Raw genomic sequence first — 20,463 nt, forward strand, 5'->3', positions numbered from 1 at the left:
TTCCAGATATAAGCATGTATTCAAAACCTGTAAACAATTCCTCTGGGATTGAAAAAATGTGTGTGTGTTTTGAATTATGAAAGGGGCCAGTGAGACTGCTCAGTGGGTAAGCCTGGTAATCTAAGCTCAACCGCTGGAACCCACATAAATGAGTGACTCCACGAAGTTGCCCTCTGATCTCTATACACGTGTGCACACACACGCATACACAGAAATCTTCATAAAATTCTTTTAATTCCTCTGGAGATAGCTCTTGGGGGTGGGGCCGTTGTTTTATGACAGGGTCTCACTGTGCAGTTAACTGGCCTGGAACGCACAGAGATCTACCAGCCTCTGCCTCCCAAGTGCTAGGATTCAAGTGTGTTACCACACCCTGGATATAGCTTTATTTCTTACCTTTCTTAGCATGTAAAATTATCCATTTGTTCTTTTTATTGACACACATGGTGTCTGCAGGATTTATCTCCTTGTTAACCCAGGAGTAATTTGGCTTCCCTGCAACTAAAGCTGGGCATGGTGGCACATACTTTTAATATCCCAGCATTCAGAAGGCAGAGGCAGGCAGATCAGGAGTTCCAGGCCAGCCTGGTTTACATAGTAAATTCTGGGCCAGCCGAGCCTACATTAGAGAGACTGTATCTCAAAAACAAAACAAAACAAACAGAAAAGCCACATAAAAATCCCATGACTAGATTCTGGGGAGTGTTGGGAGACAAAATTATTTCCAACCCTTCCCTGTTAATTGATTTAGAAAACTCTGAATTGAGGCATCTTATTAGCAGTACATTGAGCTCTCCTTTCTCCAAGATGCACAGGCCGTAATCGCCCTATGCTAATGGGCTCCTTGTATTACTTCCATTCCTGTGGTTGCTTGCCAGCACAAACTCCCTGATGATTAACAGCGGGTAAGTGCCGAGGGACGGCTTTTCTCCATTTCTTATGTTCACACGCATTCCTCTATTGCGCCGTCTGGGAGGCTGAACGGTAGCTGGATCGTGACTTACGCTCCTGCCACATCCCTTGTAGGGCTTTTCCTTGGAATGGCTCACCTGATGTTGACTCAGTTGTGAGCAATGGCTGAAGGCCTTCCCACATCCCTCGCACTTGTACGGCTTCTCATGGGTATGGATTTTATGATGGACTGTGAGATGTGAGACCCGCTTGAAGGCCCTACTGCACACCTTACACTGGTAGGGTTTCTCCCCAGTATGAATTCTCTGATGTTGCTTAAGCTGCGAGTTCACTCTAAAGGTCTTGCCACATGCCTTGCACTCATAAGGTTTCTCCCCAGTATGAATTCGCCGATGTCGGATAAGAGTGGACCCTTGATTAAAAGCCTTGCCACAGTCTTTACATTCAAAGAGTTTCTTGCCAGTATGAACAGTCTGATGCTGAATCAGCTGAGACCTATGACTAAAGGTCTTCCCACACTCCTTACACAAGTAGGGCTTTTCACCGGTATGAATCCTGTGATGTACTTTAAGATGCGAGATCCGATTGAAGGCCTTGCCACAGTCCTTACATTGATAGGGTTTCTCCCCAGTATGGATTCGCTGATGCTCAATCAGCTGTGAGCTTCGACTGAAGGCTTTAGCACAGTCTTTACATTCATACGGTTTCTCACCTGAATGAACTCTCTGGTGTTGTATGAAATTTGAGCCAGAATTGAAGGCCTTCCCACATTCTTTACATTCATAAGGCTTCTTGCCAGAATGAATATTCTCGTGCTGGATTAGTCGTGAACCATATTTAAAGGCCTTCCCACACTCCCTACATTTGTAGGGCTTCTCATTAGTAGGAATTCCTTGATTAATACGGAATTCCTTGTGCCACAAGTCTTTTTTGCGTTTATTATATCGACGGGACTTTCTCGGGGAAAAAGTAAGAGGTGCTTGCTGGTTTAAAGTGGGCATTTCCTCATGGCTGATTAACACAGGACTGGCACTTCTGTCTGGATTTCCTGGTTCTCTGTCAAACAGGCCTTCGTCTTCCCCATCATCCTGGAAGCGCGAGCCCTCAAGACCACAGCTTGCAAGGCCTCCCATTATCCCCCACTGGGGCGACTCCATTTCATTAACGTGTGGCTTTGCAGACAGTATTTTGGCACCGTATCCAGATTCCAATGCTGAAAAGGAAGTGAAACGGAAAATGGTTATTTTTCTTTTTCCAGGAGAAGAAACTACAGTGGAAGCTGGCAGGTTCTCAGGAGGATCACCAATGAGAGACACACGCCTCTGCTCACGCCCCCCTGCCACTGCTCAGCATTCTTGTCAGGGTTCCCAACTTGGCGGTGTCTGTCTCACACAAGTGTCCCATGAGGACAGCTGGAAAGGCAGGAGCCTTCACACATGCGACTGTTTGGGGGAAGATTTCTTTCCAATGTCTAGCCAAGCAATCATGGGGGGAGGCAGGCATGAAGAGTCATTTCTGTGTTTGTGGGTGATCTGGCAGAACAAAACATAGCTAAGATTGCCCCTTGGATCCACCCTGATGTTTATTAGATTCTAACTTGTGTTGGGGGCCCAGCACCTATAATTAATTACCTGTTCATGGTTTTATTCACTATGACTAATGACCTTTCTTTGTTTTTTCTTTTTTTTTTTTTCTTTTTTTTTTTCTTTTTTTTTTTTTTTGAGACAGGGTTCCTTTGTGTAGCCCTGGAACTAGCTCTGTAGACCAGGCTGGCTTCGAACTCACAGAGATCTGTCTGCCTCTACCTCCCAAGTGTTGGAATTAAAGGCGTGGGCCACCACTGCCCAGCCACTAATGACCTTTCTAATAAACCCTTGCCAGACTTTTAAAAAGTATTGGAAGCTCCGACACCTAAACACTCTTGACTATGGCTAAGCAATATGAAATCAGGCAAAGAGAGAGGTGGAGGAGGTAACACCAGAAATGAGGATTGGGAGGAAAACAGTGTTGCACTGGTTCTAAGATGTCAGTGTAGCTCTGAGCCATGTTTAGAAACACACTAGCAGATTCCACAAAAACAGAAATATAATCAAGAGTGACTTCTGCCAATGGCCAGCTTCCCGGTAGGGCTTCAGAGGTTGTGCAGGAACAGGTACAAGAACCCATCCTCTTGATTTGGTGGTGGTAACACAGGTGTACAAACCTGCCAGCGTTCATCAGTACTGCACGTAAGAGGTGTACATTTTATCCGATGTAAATTATACTCTGCAAAACTCATGCGGATTCTGCCGGATGCACTGAGGAGGGATCAGGTGATGGTTGCCAATGTTCTTAATATTGCTGAACTGTATGCTTAAAGAATGGTTAAGACGGTAGCTTCTGTTATGTGTATTTTATCATACCTTTAAAAAGAAATGATGGGAGGGGTGTGTGACTGGATCCTTGACCTACCTGAGCACTTAAGGGCATGTGTGGGAGAAAAAAAAATAAACCAAAGGGCACGCTGACACACTTGTCAACCAGGACATGGTAACAACACAGCAGCTATCCTTCACCACCTTCTCCTGTGGTTTCCTCTAATCTGAAACGTAAGTAACCACCATGGCCACTGTCAACTCTGGAACTTTGCCATTATTTAAAAGGAATATTGGAAAAAGAATGACCTTGTGTCTTGTTTAAAGCTCAGTTTACTGGGGGATGAGACCCTTCTACAACATTATGTTTTGCTCTTATTCAGATTATAAGCAAAAACTGCATGGGGGTTAGGCGGCAGGCAAGATAGTGCAGTGGGTAAGTACAACTGCCACGAAAGCCTGACGACCCGAGTTCAATCCCAGGACCCAGAAGTCAGATGCCCTGGCTCACATCTGTAATCCCAGCACTCCTACAGGTAGATGAGAGGCAAAAACAAGAGAATCATCTGGAAGCTCTGGAACTATCCCAGATTGCGAAGCCTGCCCAAAATGAGAAACCTCTTCTCAAAATGAGAAGCCTCAGGAAGGTGAGAAATCTGCTCCCAAAAGTTATCCTTTGACCTCTACACAGTTGCCTCAGCATGCGTGTAATGACATTCACACACACACACACACACACACACACACACACAAAAGGAAAATACTTTTAAAGGCTCCATGGTGTACTTCATCTAATCCTACCTGGCCCATGAAGTGGCGAGCTACACCGTAACCACAGCAACCGACCTCACTGAGTTAAAGACTCATTTATATGATGGTGCAAGGAACCGTGGGCCAAAGTGACGACTGCTTCTGTGTACATTCATAAAGCTCGTGAAGATGGCCCCAGAGGACGACACAGACCCTGCGTCACATCAGTTTCACTTTATTTGTGCATGGACTGAGAGAAAGCTACAGGGGTATACAAAAAGGTCACAAAATAGAAAAGTAATAGGTGTCTACTGGGGTCTAACCACATGGAGAGACAGACTCCAAATATGAGGGTGCCCACTTACATGCTGACCCACTCAAAGGCTAGAACAGCTGGTTATCATGTTACAAAGGAAGGCAGCTAGGATTGCAGCTGGTCAAGGATGTTAAACTGCTAGCCTGAGGTACAGAAGACTGTGCGAACAGCCGTGGACATCTACACGGACACAGCGGCAGGAACTATGGTGACTTTGAGTGCTTGCTCTCTTCCGGCCGTGTGGGAAAAACACTTTGGCTACCTCTATAGAAATGCCTTGATGGTCTAATAAAGAACTGAGCGGACAATTAAAAAAAATAAAAATAAAAAAAAGAAATGTCTTGAGAGCACTCCTTTCTCCAAGATGTCTTTTCTCTCCCGGATCCACCTAGCATGACTGGGTTTACTCCAGGGGCACGTTTCCACTCTTCTAAGTAAGGCCATCCCTAATGCTATACTTATAAAACTATCCGAAGAGTGTTCTACTGGCGATTTCTAGTCCTGCTTAACTCCTAAAGCTGCAGATACGGCAATAATACGGAAGTCTCCTGGATTTCTAGTTCCAGCGCTCACCTGAACACAGGCCTCCTGCTGTGGCCCTCTCCTCTAGCCAAGGCTCCCTTCCTTGCTCTAGGATGGCTATCACATCAGGTTTGGATATGGTAAGACCTGAAGAAGAGGAAAGAAAACACACACACACACCATATGGTCAGACTGAGAGGCCTTGGAATTCAGATCCAGGGTTCTGTCACTGAGCAGGAAGACAGTTGCAGAAAGGACGAAAAGAAAACATAACAGTCGGAGGACCCGACTTCAAGCAACTGGCTGCCTTTTGTACACTCCAAAGTGGCCGGTCGTGGAACTGAAAGGTACCCAATAGCTGACAAGGCAGGGGCATGCCCGGGAAGACCCAGACTAACAGACCAGACCACTTTACCCAGTGAGACCAGATGGCCGTAGTTCTCCAGCATCACATCTCTGTACAAGTCCTTCTGAACAGGCTCGAGGCACTCCCATTCTTCTTGGGAGAAAGTTATGGCCACATCCCTGAACAGTTCTGAACCCTGAAACAAGAAGTGTGAACGATGCATGACTATTTCATTCAAGGGGGTGTTTCCCAGTGGGATGAGAGGAGCTGGAGGAGGTCTCTGTTTAAAGGGGTTGTTCTGGTGAACAAAACAGCTGGGGTTGGTTGCCAACAACAACAAAAGAGCACGAGGAAGACACAGTGTTAAAATACTTTCATACACTCCATTTTGCTGCCGACCACCACTTCTATGTATAGGTCTGGGATGAAAATTAAAGGTTAAATGGAGTTTTCATAGATTCTCAATTCAGGTTAGAAGTATCATTTCTATTTTGCGACAAAGATACTTGATGAACTTTTCCCTAAAGATTTTAAGAAAATCTTTTAAAAAAAACATAGCCACTGTGGTACCACATGCCGATAATACCAGAACTCCAGAAGTTGAAGCAGGTGAATTACTGTGAGTCTGAGGCCACAGTCTGATCTATAAACTGAGTTCCAGGCCAGCTAGTGCTACATAGTAAGACCCTGTTTCAAAAGAAAAAGCTGTGTATCTTAGAGGGAGGAGCTTCATCTTAGTCAAGAGTTTGTTGCCAAGCTCAGTTCACCATTATATCAGAACATAGCACAAGCACCTTCTTCATGAGACAATGAAAGAAGAATACTTTCATTGACTGTACAAGTTACTAAATGAAAAGAATAAAACATCCTCACATTTTGGAACCGAAGTACGGATCGAATCTCTAAAGCTCTTCTAAGCTCTGAGAACCCACCCATCAACCCATCAGGCTGAGAATCTCATTTGCTATTCCCATGAGCCTCAGCTCTGTATTTTTCTTGTGCTTAAGCCGAAGCAGATAATGAAGAAAGACCCAAAGGTTTGGTGTAACCTCAAATCAGATCATACTCTGACATCTAATCTCTGGATTCCCAACTAGGTCTCCACTACACCCAAATGTCAATCTCTTCCAGGGCAGGACAACAGACCATAGGCTGAAAGGGTGACGAATGCCACCTCCCTGCTTCCCTGTGTGACCACTCTCTTCTTTCAAATCTTAGCTCCTACAAGGATGCTCCCATCTCACCCAGGGAAACGGAGGTCTGCTCAGAAAATTTCACTCCAGAATGAATCTATAGCACTCCAGAATGACATGTGTCAGAGAAGATGGAGCAATAAGAAAGGGCCTAGCTTGGGCCTGTTGGTGGTGGTACACTTTTAACCCCAGCACTCAGGAGGCAGAGGCAGGTGGATCTCTGTGAATTCAAGGCCAGACTGGTCCAGAGAGTGACTTCCAAGACAGCCGGGGCTACACAGAGAAACCCTGTCTCAAAAATCCAAAACATAGCCTAGCCTATCACCCCACCATCTCGTTTACTCCCTAAAACAGACCTCAGGGGACCAGATTAACTGGTGGGATCTGGATGGGAAGTTTCAGGATAACAAATATTTACATGATTTTAAAACTCACGAGAGGCATGACTTCCAAGAGTTCAAGGGCTGAAGGGTCTTCCTCTTGGGGAAGGACAGAGTCCTTAGATGTCAGAGCTGAGGAAGGAAAGAGGAAACATGAAGGTCTAAGCCTTCCTGGAAGCTCCCTGAATGCCAGGGTTATGTTTGCACCTGTTTCTAACTGCCCATTAACTTATAGAGAGCTAGGATAAACTGATACCCAACACCAGCAGCCCACTTTAGCTGCTGCTAAGGAGGTACAGCATGAGTGGTCCTTTCTCCCCCACTTTCCTTAAATTCTGCAGGTGGTGCAAAACTCAGGGGTCCTCAGACCTGTCCCAGTGATGGAGACCCATACATTACTCAAAGGATAGGGAAAGATCTCCTCACCCAGGGAGTAAGGAGAACTTGCATAATGTACGTAGTCCTAGACTGGAAATGAAGCATTGACAGGACTCAGCCATTTAATCTCCCACACAGCAAATGGAGGCACTCTGAAGTCACCCTGGCTATTTCTCCAACTTCCAAATTCACGAAGAACTCCACAGCTCAAACTGGGCCTACCTTGTGTCAAGAAATAGGAGGAAACTGCAGAGGACAATCAGACAATTAGATGGGCAGGGCCAGGACTCCATCATCAGAACATCAACATATCCTTCCAGAGATACAGCAGTCCTATCTGTTGAAGAAAAATGCACAAAATTAGTACATAAATAGGTTAAGACCACAAGTGGGTAAGTGTGGAATCGTTTTTAGCATAGCCATAATAATAGAATACGACACCAATGATCAAACTTGAGTTTGAGGGGGTAAGAAACGGCTCAGTGGTTAAGAGCACTTGCTGCTCTTGCAGAGAGGACTTGGGTTCAGTTTCCAGCACTCACATCAGGCAATTCGCAACTGCCTGGAACTCCAGCTCCAAGAGATCCCACATCCTCTTCTGGACTCCTCAAGCAACTGCAATCACAATCACACAATCTTTAAAAACAAAGTGATACTGAGGGCTGGGCATAGCGACACACACCTGTAATCCCAGCACTCAGGAGGAAGAGGCAAGTGTATCTCTGTGAGCTCCAGGCCAGTCAGTGCTACATAGACTTTCCCTCTCAAAAAAAAAATTTTTTTAAAGAAAATTAAAAGCATCAGTTATTTGCTGGCAGACTTTTCTTTCCTGGCCGCCAGTCCCATGTTATCACACCGAGGATTATATTAATTACAAATGCTTGGCAAATAGCTCAGGTTTGTTACTACCTCTTACGTTTAAATTAACCCATATTTCTTATCTATGTTTTTCCACGTGGCTTGGTACCTTTTCTCAGTACGGCATGCCCATCTTGTTTCTATCTGCTGGCGAATACCCAGCTCTGCCCTTCTTCCTCCCAGCAATCTCAGTTTAGCTCTCCTGCCTAACTTTACTCTGTTCAGCTATGGCCAGTCCAGTCACCTTCTTTATTAAAACAATCACAGTGACATATATCCACACAGTGTAAAAGATTATTCCACAAGTTATTGCCAAGCGATGGCGCACACCTTTAATCCCAGCTCTCAGGAGGCAGAGGCAGGAAGATCTCTGAGTTTGAGACCAGCATGGTCTACAAAGCTAGTTCCAGGATGAGCTACACAGAGAAACCCTATCTCAAAAAAACAAAACAAAAACAAACAAAACCAAAAATCAAAACCATCAGTTATTAAGAAGTTATTCACAACTAGATCATTTACACAATTATAAGAACATTCAGCAAAAAGAAATCCAACCACTAGTGGTACAGGGGTTCAAAACAAGAGAACAAAGCATGGAAGAGAAAAACATCCTAGGTGGCTAATGAAATGGCTCACTGGGTAAAGGCCCTTGCTGTAAAGCCTGACAACCTGAGTTTGATTCACATAACCCACATGGTAGAAGGAGAGAACCCACTCCTACAAGTTGTCCTCTGACCTCCACTAGGGTGTTTATGGCACACAATGGCCCCCACAAAAAACAACAAAAAATCCAAAGTTTTGTTGTGTTATCATTTAACCACTTCTTGAGTTCATTAAACAAATGCTACCTTGTAAAGGATCATAAAGGAATACCTGTCACGTCACAAACATTTCTAGTTTGTAAGTGAAATAATTATGAAGGGTACTTAGCGTGATGTAATGGGAAGTGCGCCCTTGTTACAAGCACTTTTATAAGCACCATTTCATCACCGGTACAACATCCTATCATAGGGACAGCCTGTGACTCACTCAACATTTTCCCTACTGCTGGACAACGAACCTAAAACAAGATCATTTAGATGGCCCTAAGTGTTGCTTCTAAACCAGAGGCTCTATGGTTCTAAATGTTTTTGGGGTCCTGCAACGCGTATATCATATAAAACAAGATCTCCCTTTAAAAGGCTATACTCACACTTGGGTTTGTCTTATTCTTTTCTAAACGTCCATTAAGTCCTGTGTTTAACCCTGTTTTAAAAATGTAGGGGGCTGAAGCCAGGCGGTGTTGGCGCACGCCTTTAATGCCGGCACTCAGGAGGCAGAGCCAAGTGGATCTCTGTGAGTTCGAAGCCAGCCTGATCTACAGCGTGAGATCCAGGACAGGCGCCAAAACTACACAGAGAAACCCTGTCTCGAAAAACAAACAAACAAACAAACAAAATGTAGGTGCTGAGGAGGTGGCTCAGTGGGTTCAAAGAACTTGCTGCCCATGGGGAGGACCCATGCTGGGGTTCCAGCACCCACATGGCAACTACCACCCTATAACTTCTGGTCTCTGTGAACACTGCATGCAAGCAAAACACACACACACACACACACACACACACACACACACACACACACACACACACACACACAAAGTAAATCCTTAAAAAAATTATTATACTGTAAATGTACTTTAATCAACTCAAGATCTGCTTTAATATGTAATAATATATATGTATAATAAAATACTTCGTCTCAGGATACACAAAGGCAAACGTAGTGTTAAACGCAAAACATCCTTAATTTCAGAAGGTGGAGGAACCTTCCCAAACTGTCCTAGGTCTACCAGGTTAGCTGAGAAATTGGGCACAAGGGACACCAACTGAGCGCTAGCCGCGGGGGACGACGGGAAATGTAGTCCAGGACCGGGAAGCCTATGGAAAAACGGTAGGTCCAGGCATCGCGATTAGTCTGAAGGCTGAGACTCTTGGTCCGCGGCGCCTGCTCCCTTACTCACCGCGGAGCTTCCAGATAGCTCCGGACCTCCATTTGTTTCCTCCTTGGTCTGCCTTCCCACTGCCCACAGCCCGATTACCACCTCAATACCAGCGGACTCGCTGCTCGATGCCGGAAGGAGGCGCAAGCGCAGAAGCGCCTCTGGCGCTAACGTCGCAGTCCTTTCTGGGAAATGTAGTCTCCAGGCTGCCAAGCGGCCTAAGCAGGTGTAAGGTGTTTTGTGAGCCACGAGGGGCGGGCCTATGTGCTGAGATGTGGAAGGGTGTTCGAATCCCATAGTCTTCTTCTGAAAGTCGCCCGTGATTCCTTCTCTGGCTATGAGTGCGTGGCCATGGCTGTGTATGCAGTAACTCTTGTGACTAGTGTGCTGTTTGATTTTAATCCTGTGTGAGTTGTTTAGTATGCAAACTGGGCACGGTTAACCATGGATGCACACTTGTGAAAATGTGACTGAAAAGTTTTCCATTTATAGAAGATCTACAGCTAACATTTCAATTAATTGGGAAACGAAACAAAACCCTACTGTTGTACACCCAAGATTGAAGCAAGGTAATTTAGACACCAAAAGATAAGAAATAAAAGTTTATTTTTGCAGATGATATGATTAGCCATGGTGTATCTTCACAGGAATAGAGCATTGATTTTTTTTGTTTGTTTGTTTTGGTTTTTGGTGGGTTTTTTTTTAATGTGTGTGTGTGTGTGTGTGTGTGTGTGTGTGTGTGTGTCTGTCTGTCTGCAGGAGTGAATGCTGTCAGAAGAGGGTGTTGGGTCCCTAGAACCTGGAGTTAGAGTGCCATGTAAAGCTATGCTGTGGGATATTTGCTCACACCTTGGATTGGGGGGCAGAGCCAGTGACTAGTTCACAGGAATTAGTCATAGAGAGGACAGAGGAGACTTACAGAAAGGAGTACAGAGGGACTGAGAGATCCAAGGTGTTTTTGTAGTTTTTTTGTTTTGTTTTGTTGTGCTTTTCTCTCTTTTTTTTCTCCTTTCTTTTTCTTTTTTTTTTTTGTTTTCTTTTTTTGTTTTTGTTTTTGTTTTTGTTTTTGTTTTTGTTTTTCAGAGCTGAGGACTGAATCCAGGGCCTTGTGCTTGCTAGGCAAGCACTCTACCACTGAGCTAAATCCCCAACTTCTTGTTTTTTGTTTTCTGGTTTTTTTTTTTCTTAATGCCGAGTGTCATTTATTGAAGGAGGGAGGAGGTCTTGAATACAGGCTTACAGCACAATGGGAGAACCCTGGAGGGCAGAAGTGTACTACAGATGTTTTACAATCTTGCATCTAAGCTGTTAACGCCCATTATGCTGGATACATAGACAAGGAACTTCCCTTAAGCAAGGTGAAGGGTGAAACCCGGGAGGGAATTGGCATAGGGAGGATATCAAGGTCAAGGTCAGCAAGCAAGGCAACAGTTACCCAGTACAGGGGCCAGGACCCTACAGGTCCCCCTTTTACTAAAAAAATGAGCTTCTGACTTAGGTTGCGTGGGACGTCAGCAGGTCACCTTACCCGTCATGGAGACACCTGCCCAGGCCACACAGGTGCTCTGTCTTAGGTTGGTGAGCGCCCCCCAGGTAATACCCATCTCTGAATACTCATTATCATACAGGCTCAATTGTGTGTGAGCTGCAGAGTTAACTGCTGCCAAAGATCTCAAAGTGGCGCTGGGCTTACAATCTGTGTGTTTGACACAGAAAAGACCACCAGAGGTCTTATCCCACCCATAGCCAGTAGGCTAAAGGCAACTGAGCCATTCCCTTCCTTACTGCAAATTGGAGTCCTTGTAAGATGGTATCCCAAAACCACATGGAACTTGAGTTTATAAATTTATAGTTTTAAAAGCCAATCGAAATGTATATAACTATTGAATTAAATTTATCATGCCCAATAGAATGAAAGATTAATTAACTGTTGTAGCTTCTTTTGCTGCCAGGGTCTCCACTGTGCTAGCTGTAGTAAGCAATTATGAAATGGTAATCCCAGAAACAGTAGCAGCGGTGGCCGCCACTGCTGTAACAGCAACAACAGCAGCAGTGATGTCAAATTCTCTTCTGGAGCGTGTGGACATCCACTGGCATGGATACAACTCCAGGAACACAAACCGCCAAGGCCCATTTTTCTTGATCCCAGCAGGACTTAATCAGGCAGCTCTGCAAAAGAACAACTAAGAACCATAAAGAAAAAACAGGCAGCTCACAAGGAGCATAACTAATGGTCTTATAATGGCTACATTCAGGCTGATAAATTTTTTTTTCGAGACAGGGTTACTCTGTGTAGCTTTGTGCTTTTCCTGAAGCTCACTTGGTAGCCCAGGCTGGCCTCGAACTCACAGAGATCTGCCTAGCTCTGCCTCCCAAGGGCTGGGATTAAAGGCATGTGCCTCCAATGCCCAGCTAGGCTGATAAATTTTAAGGTATCTTCAAAGGAGGCTAAATAAATTTCAGGAGGCCAATAAATGTTGCACAGAGACACTCCTGAAAAGTATGTATTACACCAGCTTGAAGAGGATTTTGAAAATGAAAAGGCTTAGCTGGCATGCAACTGTTAACAAATAGAGGTCAGTGACCTTCAGGGTTATCCTAAATACTTGAAAAAGTAGTTACCGTACATTACCTTCTGGAGAATCCAACCGCATGGTTACAGTTCCTAGGCTTACATTAATGCTTGCCAAAGTTGGTCATATTGGGCTCTCAATCCCCATTGGCATCAGAAGGAGAGAGTTTTTCATGAAGGCCCAATAGGTCTCTGCCATGTTGGGCTTCAGCAGTAGCCACAGGGTGCACTCAGCACTCAGGAATCCAAAGAGGAACCTCATTGTCCTGAGGAAAGACACATACAGAACCCCAGGCCCACACCAGTACCAGATCAGGGCTCCTCCAAGTACCAGTAGAAAGATCCTTCCATCGCTCCAGAGGGTGATTTGCAACAGGAGCCCTCCAGTGCTTATCTGCATTGGATACTCCAGCAGAATCCACCAATAAAAAATTTTAAATATATAAAACAAGGGAAAGAATAGAATGTGGAGAGGAATGAAGAATCCCTAGTTCCCCCTTTTTACTTTAGCAAAATATGTTTGTTTTTTTTTAAATAGTTTAAATTTTTCTTTTTTATTTTTATTTTTTTTTAAATTAATTAATTATTCTATTATCAGCTTGATATAGTATAAATTCTTATCTTAATAGTGAAATGTTTCATTGAGGTTTGCTCAGTAATTGAGTAAAACCAAAACTTATTATAAGCCACAATCATCCTAGGGTCCCTCATGCTATATATATAGCCTTCATGGTTCTGTGGGTTGCAGTCTGATTGTTCTTTATTTTATATCTAGAATCCACTTATGAGTGAGTACATACCATGTTTGTCCTTTTGGGTTTGGGTTACCTCACTCAGGATTTTTTCTAGTTCCATCCATTTTCCTGCAAATTTCATGCTGTCATTGTTTTTCTCTGTTGAGTAGTACTCCATTGTGTATATGTACCACATTTTGTTAATCCATTCTTCAGTTGATGGGCATCTAGGTTGTTTCCAGGTTCTCGCTATTACAAATAGTGCTGCTATGAACATAGATGAGCATGTATCTTTGTGGTATGAATCAGCATTCCTTGGGTATATGCCCAAGAGTGGTATGTCTGGGTCTTGAGTTAGTTCGAGTCCTAATTTTCTGAGAAACTGCCATATTGATTTCCACAGTGGTTGTACAAGCTTGCATTCCCACCAACAGTGGAGGAGTGTTCCCTTTGCTCCACATCCTCTCCAACATTGACTGTCATTAGTGTTTTTGATCATAGCCATTCTGACAGGTGTAAGGTGGTATCTCAGAGTTGTAGCTAGAGTTTTCCTGCCTTGTCCACAGTCAGGATAAATCTCTGTCACCTGCCAGTCCCACAGCCACTCAGACCCAACCAAGTAAACACAGAAACTTATATTGCTTACCAACTGTATGGCCGTGGCAGGCTTCTTGCTAGCTGTTCTTATAGCTTAAATTAATCCATTTCCATAAATCTATACCTTGCCACGTGGCTTGTGGCTTACCGGCATCTTCACATTCTGCTTGTCATGGTGGTGGCTGGCAGTGAGTCCTCCTGCCTTCCTGTTCTTTCTTTTCTCCTCTCTGTTAGTCCCGCCTATACTTCCTGCCTGGCCACTGGCCAATCAGTGTTTTATTTATTGACCAATCAGAGCAATTTGACATACACACAATCACATAACACAGAGTCGTTTTTATTTGCATTTCTCTGATGATTAAGGATATTGAGCATTTCTTTAAATGTCTTTCAGCCATTTGTGATTCTTGTTTTGTGAATTCTGTTTAGCTCTTTAGCCCATTTTTTAATTGGATTGTTCAGTATTTTGATGTCTAGTTTCTTGAGTTCTTTATATACTGTGGATATCAATCCTCTGTCAGATGTGGGGTTGGTGAAGATCTTTTCCCATTCTGTAGGCTGTCTTTTTGTCTTATTGACTGTGTCTTTTGCCCTGCAAAAGCTTCTCAGTTTCAAGAGGTCCCATTTATTAATTGTTGTGCTCAGTGTCTGTGCTGTTGGTGTTATATTTAGGAAGTGGTCTCCGGTGGCAATGCATTCAAGAATACTTCCTACTTTCTCTTCTTTTTTGTTTTTGTTTTTGTTTTTTTTTTTTGAGACAGGGTTTCTCTGTGTAGCTTTGGAGCCTGTCCTGGAACTCACTCTGTAGAGCAGGCTGGCCTCGAACTCACAGAGATCCGCCTGGCTCTGCCTCCCGAGTGCTGGGATGAAAGGTGTGCGCCACCACCACCCGGCCAATAGAGCATTGATTAAGACAATATTTTATTTTATGTGTGTGAGCCTGGGTGTATGTATGTGCACTCCATGCATGCAGTGCCAACAGAGACCTGGAAGAGTGCACAGATCCCTGGAACTGGAGCTACAGGCAGTCATGCACCACCCTGTGGGTGCTGGGAACCAAACCCAGGTCCTCTGCAAGAGCAGAGAGTGCTCTTAACCACTGAAGTAGCTCTCTGGCTTCAAAGGAAAAATAACTCTTAAAAAATAAATAAAAGTTACACTGTTTTAAATAGGTGTACTGTTTCCTAGTTGAGTATTTTCTTCTGTTTAGACATATGGTTCCTGTTTATTTTACTATGATTTTCACTTAAAATCGTTGTGTTAAATATAATTGCATTTTTCTTCAAGATCAAACTTCCCCTCATGTAATGCCTGCCATTAGTAATTTTGATGGAATGATTAAATTGTTCCATACATTGAAGTATGACAAAATTCCAAAGAAAAAGACATCAATGAGATACCAGTGATAGTTCTCACTAGAGATAAGAGTTAGTAGCCGGGCGGTGGTGGCGCACACCTTTCATCCCAGCACTCGGGAGGCAGAGGCAGGCGAATCTCTGTGAGTTCGAGGCCAGCCTGGTCTACAGAGCGAGTTCCAGAACAGCTAGGGCTACACACGGAGAAACCCTATCTCAGAAAAATAAAAGCAAACAAAAAAAGAGTTAATAAAATATTTTCAGAGAATAGTTGAATATATATAAGAGGGTATAAAGAACCAGCCTCCTCCATCTTAGGGTTAAAAGCCGTCTTACAGTAAAGACAAACTAGGTTCATTGATGATTAAACCCCTCTTTCTCAAGGACTGGGCTCTGCTTCACCTGTAACACTAACTACAAATGGTTCTGTGCCGCCTGTTACAGGAATGGCAATTGTGTCCTTGTTTCAAAAGTTGTTTATAATCATCTTGCAAATCCACCTTTGTTTTGAAAGGTTATATGACCACCTATGACTACCGAAAGGGAAAAATCAGTAGCCATCTTGTGAGATGCTTCCCCCTCCCCTCCTCCAAAGGTATTTGCTGACCAGCAGTTTTAGAAGTGATCAGAAGTTGAACTTAAGGCTGGGTCAATAAATCTATGTATCCTGGACTTGGCAAAACAAGACACGGGGAGTAATGGGCTCCACTGACCAGAAGTTGACCTCAGAGGAGAGTAGGACTGGAACAATAAATCTGAATGTGTATATCCTGAGTTCAACAAAGGCAGGACATAGGGAGTAAAAACTTATATTTCTGTAGATACCCTGAATCCTGTTAGCCATCAGTAACCTCATGCTTATAGTTCAGCCAGTAACTTCAAACAACTACCTCACCCCTAACCCCCTCGTCCAATCCCAAGCTGCATGTAAACTTTTCCTATATAAACCCCTTCAAGTGAGTGTTCGGGGCCAACCTCCTCCTCCACCCACTGTGTCGGATGTTGGACAGGGACCAAGCTTGCTTGTTTTGTTATTAACCTCTGTGTGCTTGCATCGGATATTGGTTCTGTGGTGGTCTTGCTTGGGGGACTTGCGACCTGGGCACAACAACTACCTTGTTGTGACTACCTACTGTTATGCCCACTTTGCAACCATGTCTTTGTTTCAGGGGGCACTAACTTGTTATGTTTATGTTCTGCTCCTGTGACAACCCTGCCCCCTCATTTTACCTGTCTTTCCCCCATTTGGAAAACCCCTACCCTCGAGCTATTTTTTCCCTTGTTTCCCTCACATCCAGAGCTGACTTCTTGAGCTGACCTTAGTGGGAGGCAGCCCGTGCACACGAATAAAAAAGCTTGCTTTCATTCATTTGACCATAATGATTTGGGTTGGTGGCTTTTCTCCTCCCATCTTGGGGATTAACAGGTATAACCTAACAATCTTGTTGAACGTTTTGTTTTTTTGAGTCAAGACCCCTGTGTGTGTGTGTGTGTGTGTGTGTGTGTGTGTGTGTGTGTGTGTATGGAAAACCTAGGCAAGGAAGCCCTGTCTGTGCTCACCTTCCTCAATAAGCCAATTAAAAAAATATAGTGACATGTAGAGAAAGGGGATTTATTAAATGTGGCCGTGCCCGGCAGTGGTGGTGGCACAGACAGATCTCTATGAGTTTGAGGCCAGCCTGGTCTACAGAGCGAGTTCCAGGACAGGCTCCAAAGCTACAGAGAGACCCTGTCTCGAAAAACCAAAACCAAAATAACAATAATAACAACAACAATAACAATAATAATAATAATAATAATAATGTGGTCATGTTGGAAAGAGGAACAAAGAAATCCAGTGAGACCCCACATCCCCTGTCCCTAATCCATTTTCGGAGTCCCCACAACAGCTTTAGGTTTAAGTAGAGAACAAGAACTGTGCTGAGCAGACAAGTCCTTTGGCTGACTGGTACCAGACTTCAGTCTTTTCCTTCTCCCAGCAGAGATTCCCAGGAAAGTTCCAGTTTCGTGGGTTCCACAGTCTCAGTCGTCTGACGGCTGAAAACAGTGATTCCACCCTGTCTATTAACAGTGGTTCTCAACATGTGGGTCTCGACCCCTTTGCGGGCCCGCCCACCCCTTCACAGGGTTCCCTAAGAAGATTGGAAAACACAGATGTTTATATTAGGATTCACCACAGGAGCAAAGTTACGCTATGAAGTAGCAACAAAAGTAATTTTATAGGGCCAGGCGGTGGTGGTGCACGCCTTTAATCCCAGCACTCGGGAGGCAGAGGCAGGCGGATCTCTGTGAGTTCGAGGCCAGCCTGGTCTACAGAGTGAGATCCAGGAAACTACACAGAGAAACCCTGTCTCGAAAAACCAAAAAAAAGAAAAAATAAATAGTAATAATTTTATGGTGGGGGGTCACCACAGCATGAGGAAGGTGGAGAACCGCTGCTCTAGACCATTCTTTTTGTACCGCCCAGGCTGATTTCCAAATCTTTGGTTTTTTTTTTTTTTTTTTTTTTTTTGGAGATAGTCATCTTGCTAGCCAGCACTGCGCATGCGTGCTCGAGCATCCCACCGCGACCGTCACTCCTCGCCGGAGGCCCGGCCGAGCCAGCTGCGCCTGCGCAGCCTGAGGGAGTCCGGCTTCTGAAAACCAGAGCCCTGCCGGAGACTCTGGGCCCCCCAAAGCCGCGCCCTAGAGGGCGTTCCCAGCATGCCCTGCGCCGCCCCGGTCCAGCGCTGGACTCCACCTCCCAGAGGCCTCTGCGCGGGGCCGCTCTGCAGCCGCGCCTTTGTGAGCTCTGTGAGCTAGCTCCACGAGATCGAGCCCCGGGCCCGGCCCGACCCGCCTCGGCGCCGAGCGAGCGGCCGCGCGGACGGAGGAGGAGGAGCCCGGTGAGGAGCGGGGTACCGTGTGGGAGAGTGTGTGGCGGGACCCGAGTGACGGTGCGAGACCACGCCGCCGTGTATGAGGGGCCTGTGACTGTGAGCCTGCCACGGAGTGTGTGTGTGTGTGTGCGTGTGTGTGTGTGTGTGTGTGTGTGTGTGACAGAGACAGCGTCCCGTGTTCGGGGGAGCCTGTGACTGTGAGACCGGATACGGCTTGGAGCCCTGGAAGAAGGGCTTGTGCCCGTGTGTGATAGCGCTGGGGTGTGTGTGTGTGGGGGGGGGGGGACCCGAGTGACAGTGTGGCTGCCCCACTTTCCCTGAAGAACCTGTGACTGAACCTGCGCGTTGTGTGAGACTGACGGGGTGGTAGTGTGTGTACGCGACCACACCACTGTGCACGAGGGGACCCGTGACAGAAGACTGTGTGCGACTGAGGCTCTGACATTGTGTGTGACAGCATGTGACAGCTTAGGGGGTCGTGTGTTTGGAGACCCAGGTGACAGAGTGAGGGGACCTGTGACTGAATACTGTGTGGGACTGAAAGGCTGTGACCAGGTGAGTGACCGCACAGGGTGGGGTATATGTGAGAATGGTGGGATCCCAGGGATAGTGTCAGACCGTACCACTGTGTCTGAGGTGCCTGTGACTTCCAGACAGCACACTGTCTGAGACTGAGAAGTTGGGACGGTGTGTTGACAGTACGGGACAGCACAGGGGACGACATGGGAGAATTTGTTCAGAGACCCATGTGACAGGGTTGAGACCAAGCCACTTTGTGGAGGGGGCTGTGACAATGTATGATGACAGGACAAGTCTACACTACTGTGTGGATGGTTCCAGGGACTGTGAGACTGAATACTGGGTGAGGCTGAGGCTGTGACAATGTGTATGACATGGCTGTTCCAATAGTGCCGTGAGGGCCTGTGACAGTTTGTGAAACTAAATACCCACTATGACCCAGATAGAGGCTGTGACAGTGTGTGTGGCGGTATGAGACCATTGTCACAAGGTTGAAGGGCCTGGGACAATGTATGAGACTGAGAGGCCATCACAATGTGCATGGCGGTACAAGACTCTACCACCATGTCTAAGAGGGCCCGGGACAGTGTGTGAAAGAAAATGTGCGAATAATGAGGCCACAAGAGGCTTTGAGAATGTATGCAAGACTGAATGGGACTGTATGAGACAGCGTCTTGGGTCAGTGCCTTGCGATCTTGTGATGTGGTGACACCGTGACAGATTGTGAGAACCACATTTTTTTTTTTTTTTTCTGGAGCTGAGGATCGAACCCAGGGCTTGGCGCTTGCTAGGCAAGTGCTCTGCCACTGAGCTAAATCTCCAACCCCAAGAACCACATTTGACTATGCAGACCTGTGGAGAGTGAGGCTGTGTTTGGGACTGTGTGATACTATTCCGGTGGAGCATTTACAATCAGGTGTCATGGAGCCTGTGACAATGTATGGGCCTGAGTGACAGTATATAAGGCTGTGTCATCGAGTCTGAGACAGTGTAACCGTTTGAGGCAGACGGTGCTGGAGAATGTGTGACAATCTGAGATGGGGCATGAGGAAGGCTGTGATACTGTGTGATTGTGTGAACAGATGTGGTGTACTGAGTGTTCAAATGAAAGCATTCTAATATATAGCTATATAGATACAGGACTAATATATAGATATAGGACTAATATATAGGATCTAATATATAGATATAGGGCTTCTTGGCACCAAGTTATAGTGCTTGCTTAAATGATTTATTTCTTTAAGATTTTTTAAAAGAATTTATTTTTAATTTATGTGCATTGTGTCTGGCCTGCATGTATGTCTGTGTGAGGGAGTTAGTTAGATTCACTGGAACTGGAGTACAGACAGTTGTGAGCTGTCATGTGGTGCTGGGAATTGAACCCTGGTCCTCTGGAAAAGCAGCCAATGCTCTTAACCACCAAGCCGCTTCTCCAGCACTCTTAAATGATTCATTATTCTTTAAGTCAGTGAAGTTTAATTAAAAAAAAAAAAGAATTCACAATTAAAACAGTGACTGACTACACTTCCCCTCTCTTCTCTTTCTGAGGAAGTTGTTTTCCGTTCGTTAGCAGTGTCTTCTAGATCACATGGTCCCTCAGATGCCCACTGTGTAAAGTAGCTTCATTTGGTAGCCTATTTCTCATCCTTGTAGAAAGTGTAGGGACATACTTCCTGTTAACACCATCATTTGTACACTATAAATTCAAGTCAAGTTTCCAGTTTGGCTCAATTATTTGCTCAACGATGGGCTTGGGTATCTTCAATAATGAAAAACCTTCGTGTGTAAAAGGGTGGAAGATTCTTACTTGATAATTCCAC

At 45.1% G+C, this 20,463-nt stretch overlaps 1 protein-coding gene across 1 annotated transcript; it reads right to left on the bottom strand.

The window, feature by feature from the left end:
* Positions 1-215: 215 nt before the first annotated feature.
* On the bottom strand, positions 216-10,182 carry Znf582 (zinc finger protein 582). Its single transcript, XM_059281845.1, has 6 exons — positions 10,009-10,182; positions 7,374-7,488; positions 6,829-6,905; positions 5,270-5,396; positions 4,906-5,001; positions 216-2,125 (listed from the first exon to the last, which is right to left on the bottom strand). Exons 3-6 carry the CDS (start codon positions 6,835-6,837, stop codon positions 828-830), a joined length of 1,530 nt encoding a protein of 509 aa, XP_059137828.1. The 5' UTR covers positions 6,838-6,905; positions 7,374-7,488; positions 10,009-10,182; the 3' UTR covers positions 216-827.
* Between the last annotated feature and the right edge of the window lie 10,281 nt (positions 10,183-20,463).

Source organism: Peromyscus eremicus, chromosome 1 (genome assembly GCF_949786415.1).
Source record: "Peromyscus eremicus chromosome 1, PerEre_H2_v1, whole genome shotgun sequence".
NCBI lineage: Eukaryota > Metazoa > Chordata > Mammalia > Rodentia > Cricetidae > Peromyscus > Peromyscus eremicus.

What these genes read in the sequence shown, in the direction of transcription:
- Znf582 (XM_059281845.1), bottom strand. An exon ending in CGGCCATCTGGTCTCACTGG is followed by an intron (nt 5,002 to 5,269) that starts GTAAAGTGGTCT and finishes CCTCTTCTTCAG; the next exon opens with GTCTTACCATATCCAAACCT. An exon ending in AGCAGGAGGCCTGTGTTCAG is followed by an intron (nt 2,126 to 4,905) that starts GTGAGCGCTGGA and finishes CTTCCTTTTCAG; the next exon opens with CATTGGAATCTGGATACGGT.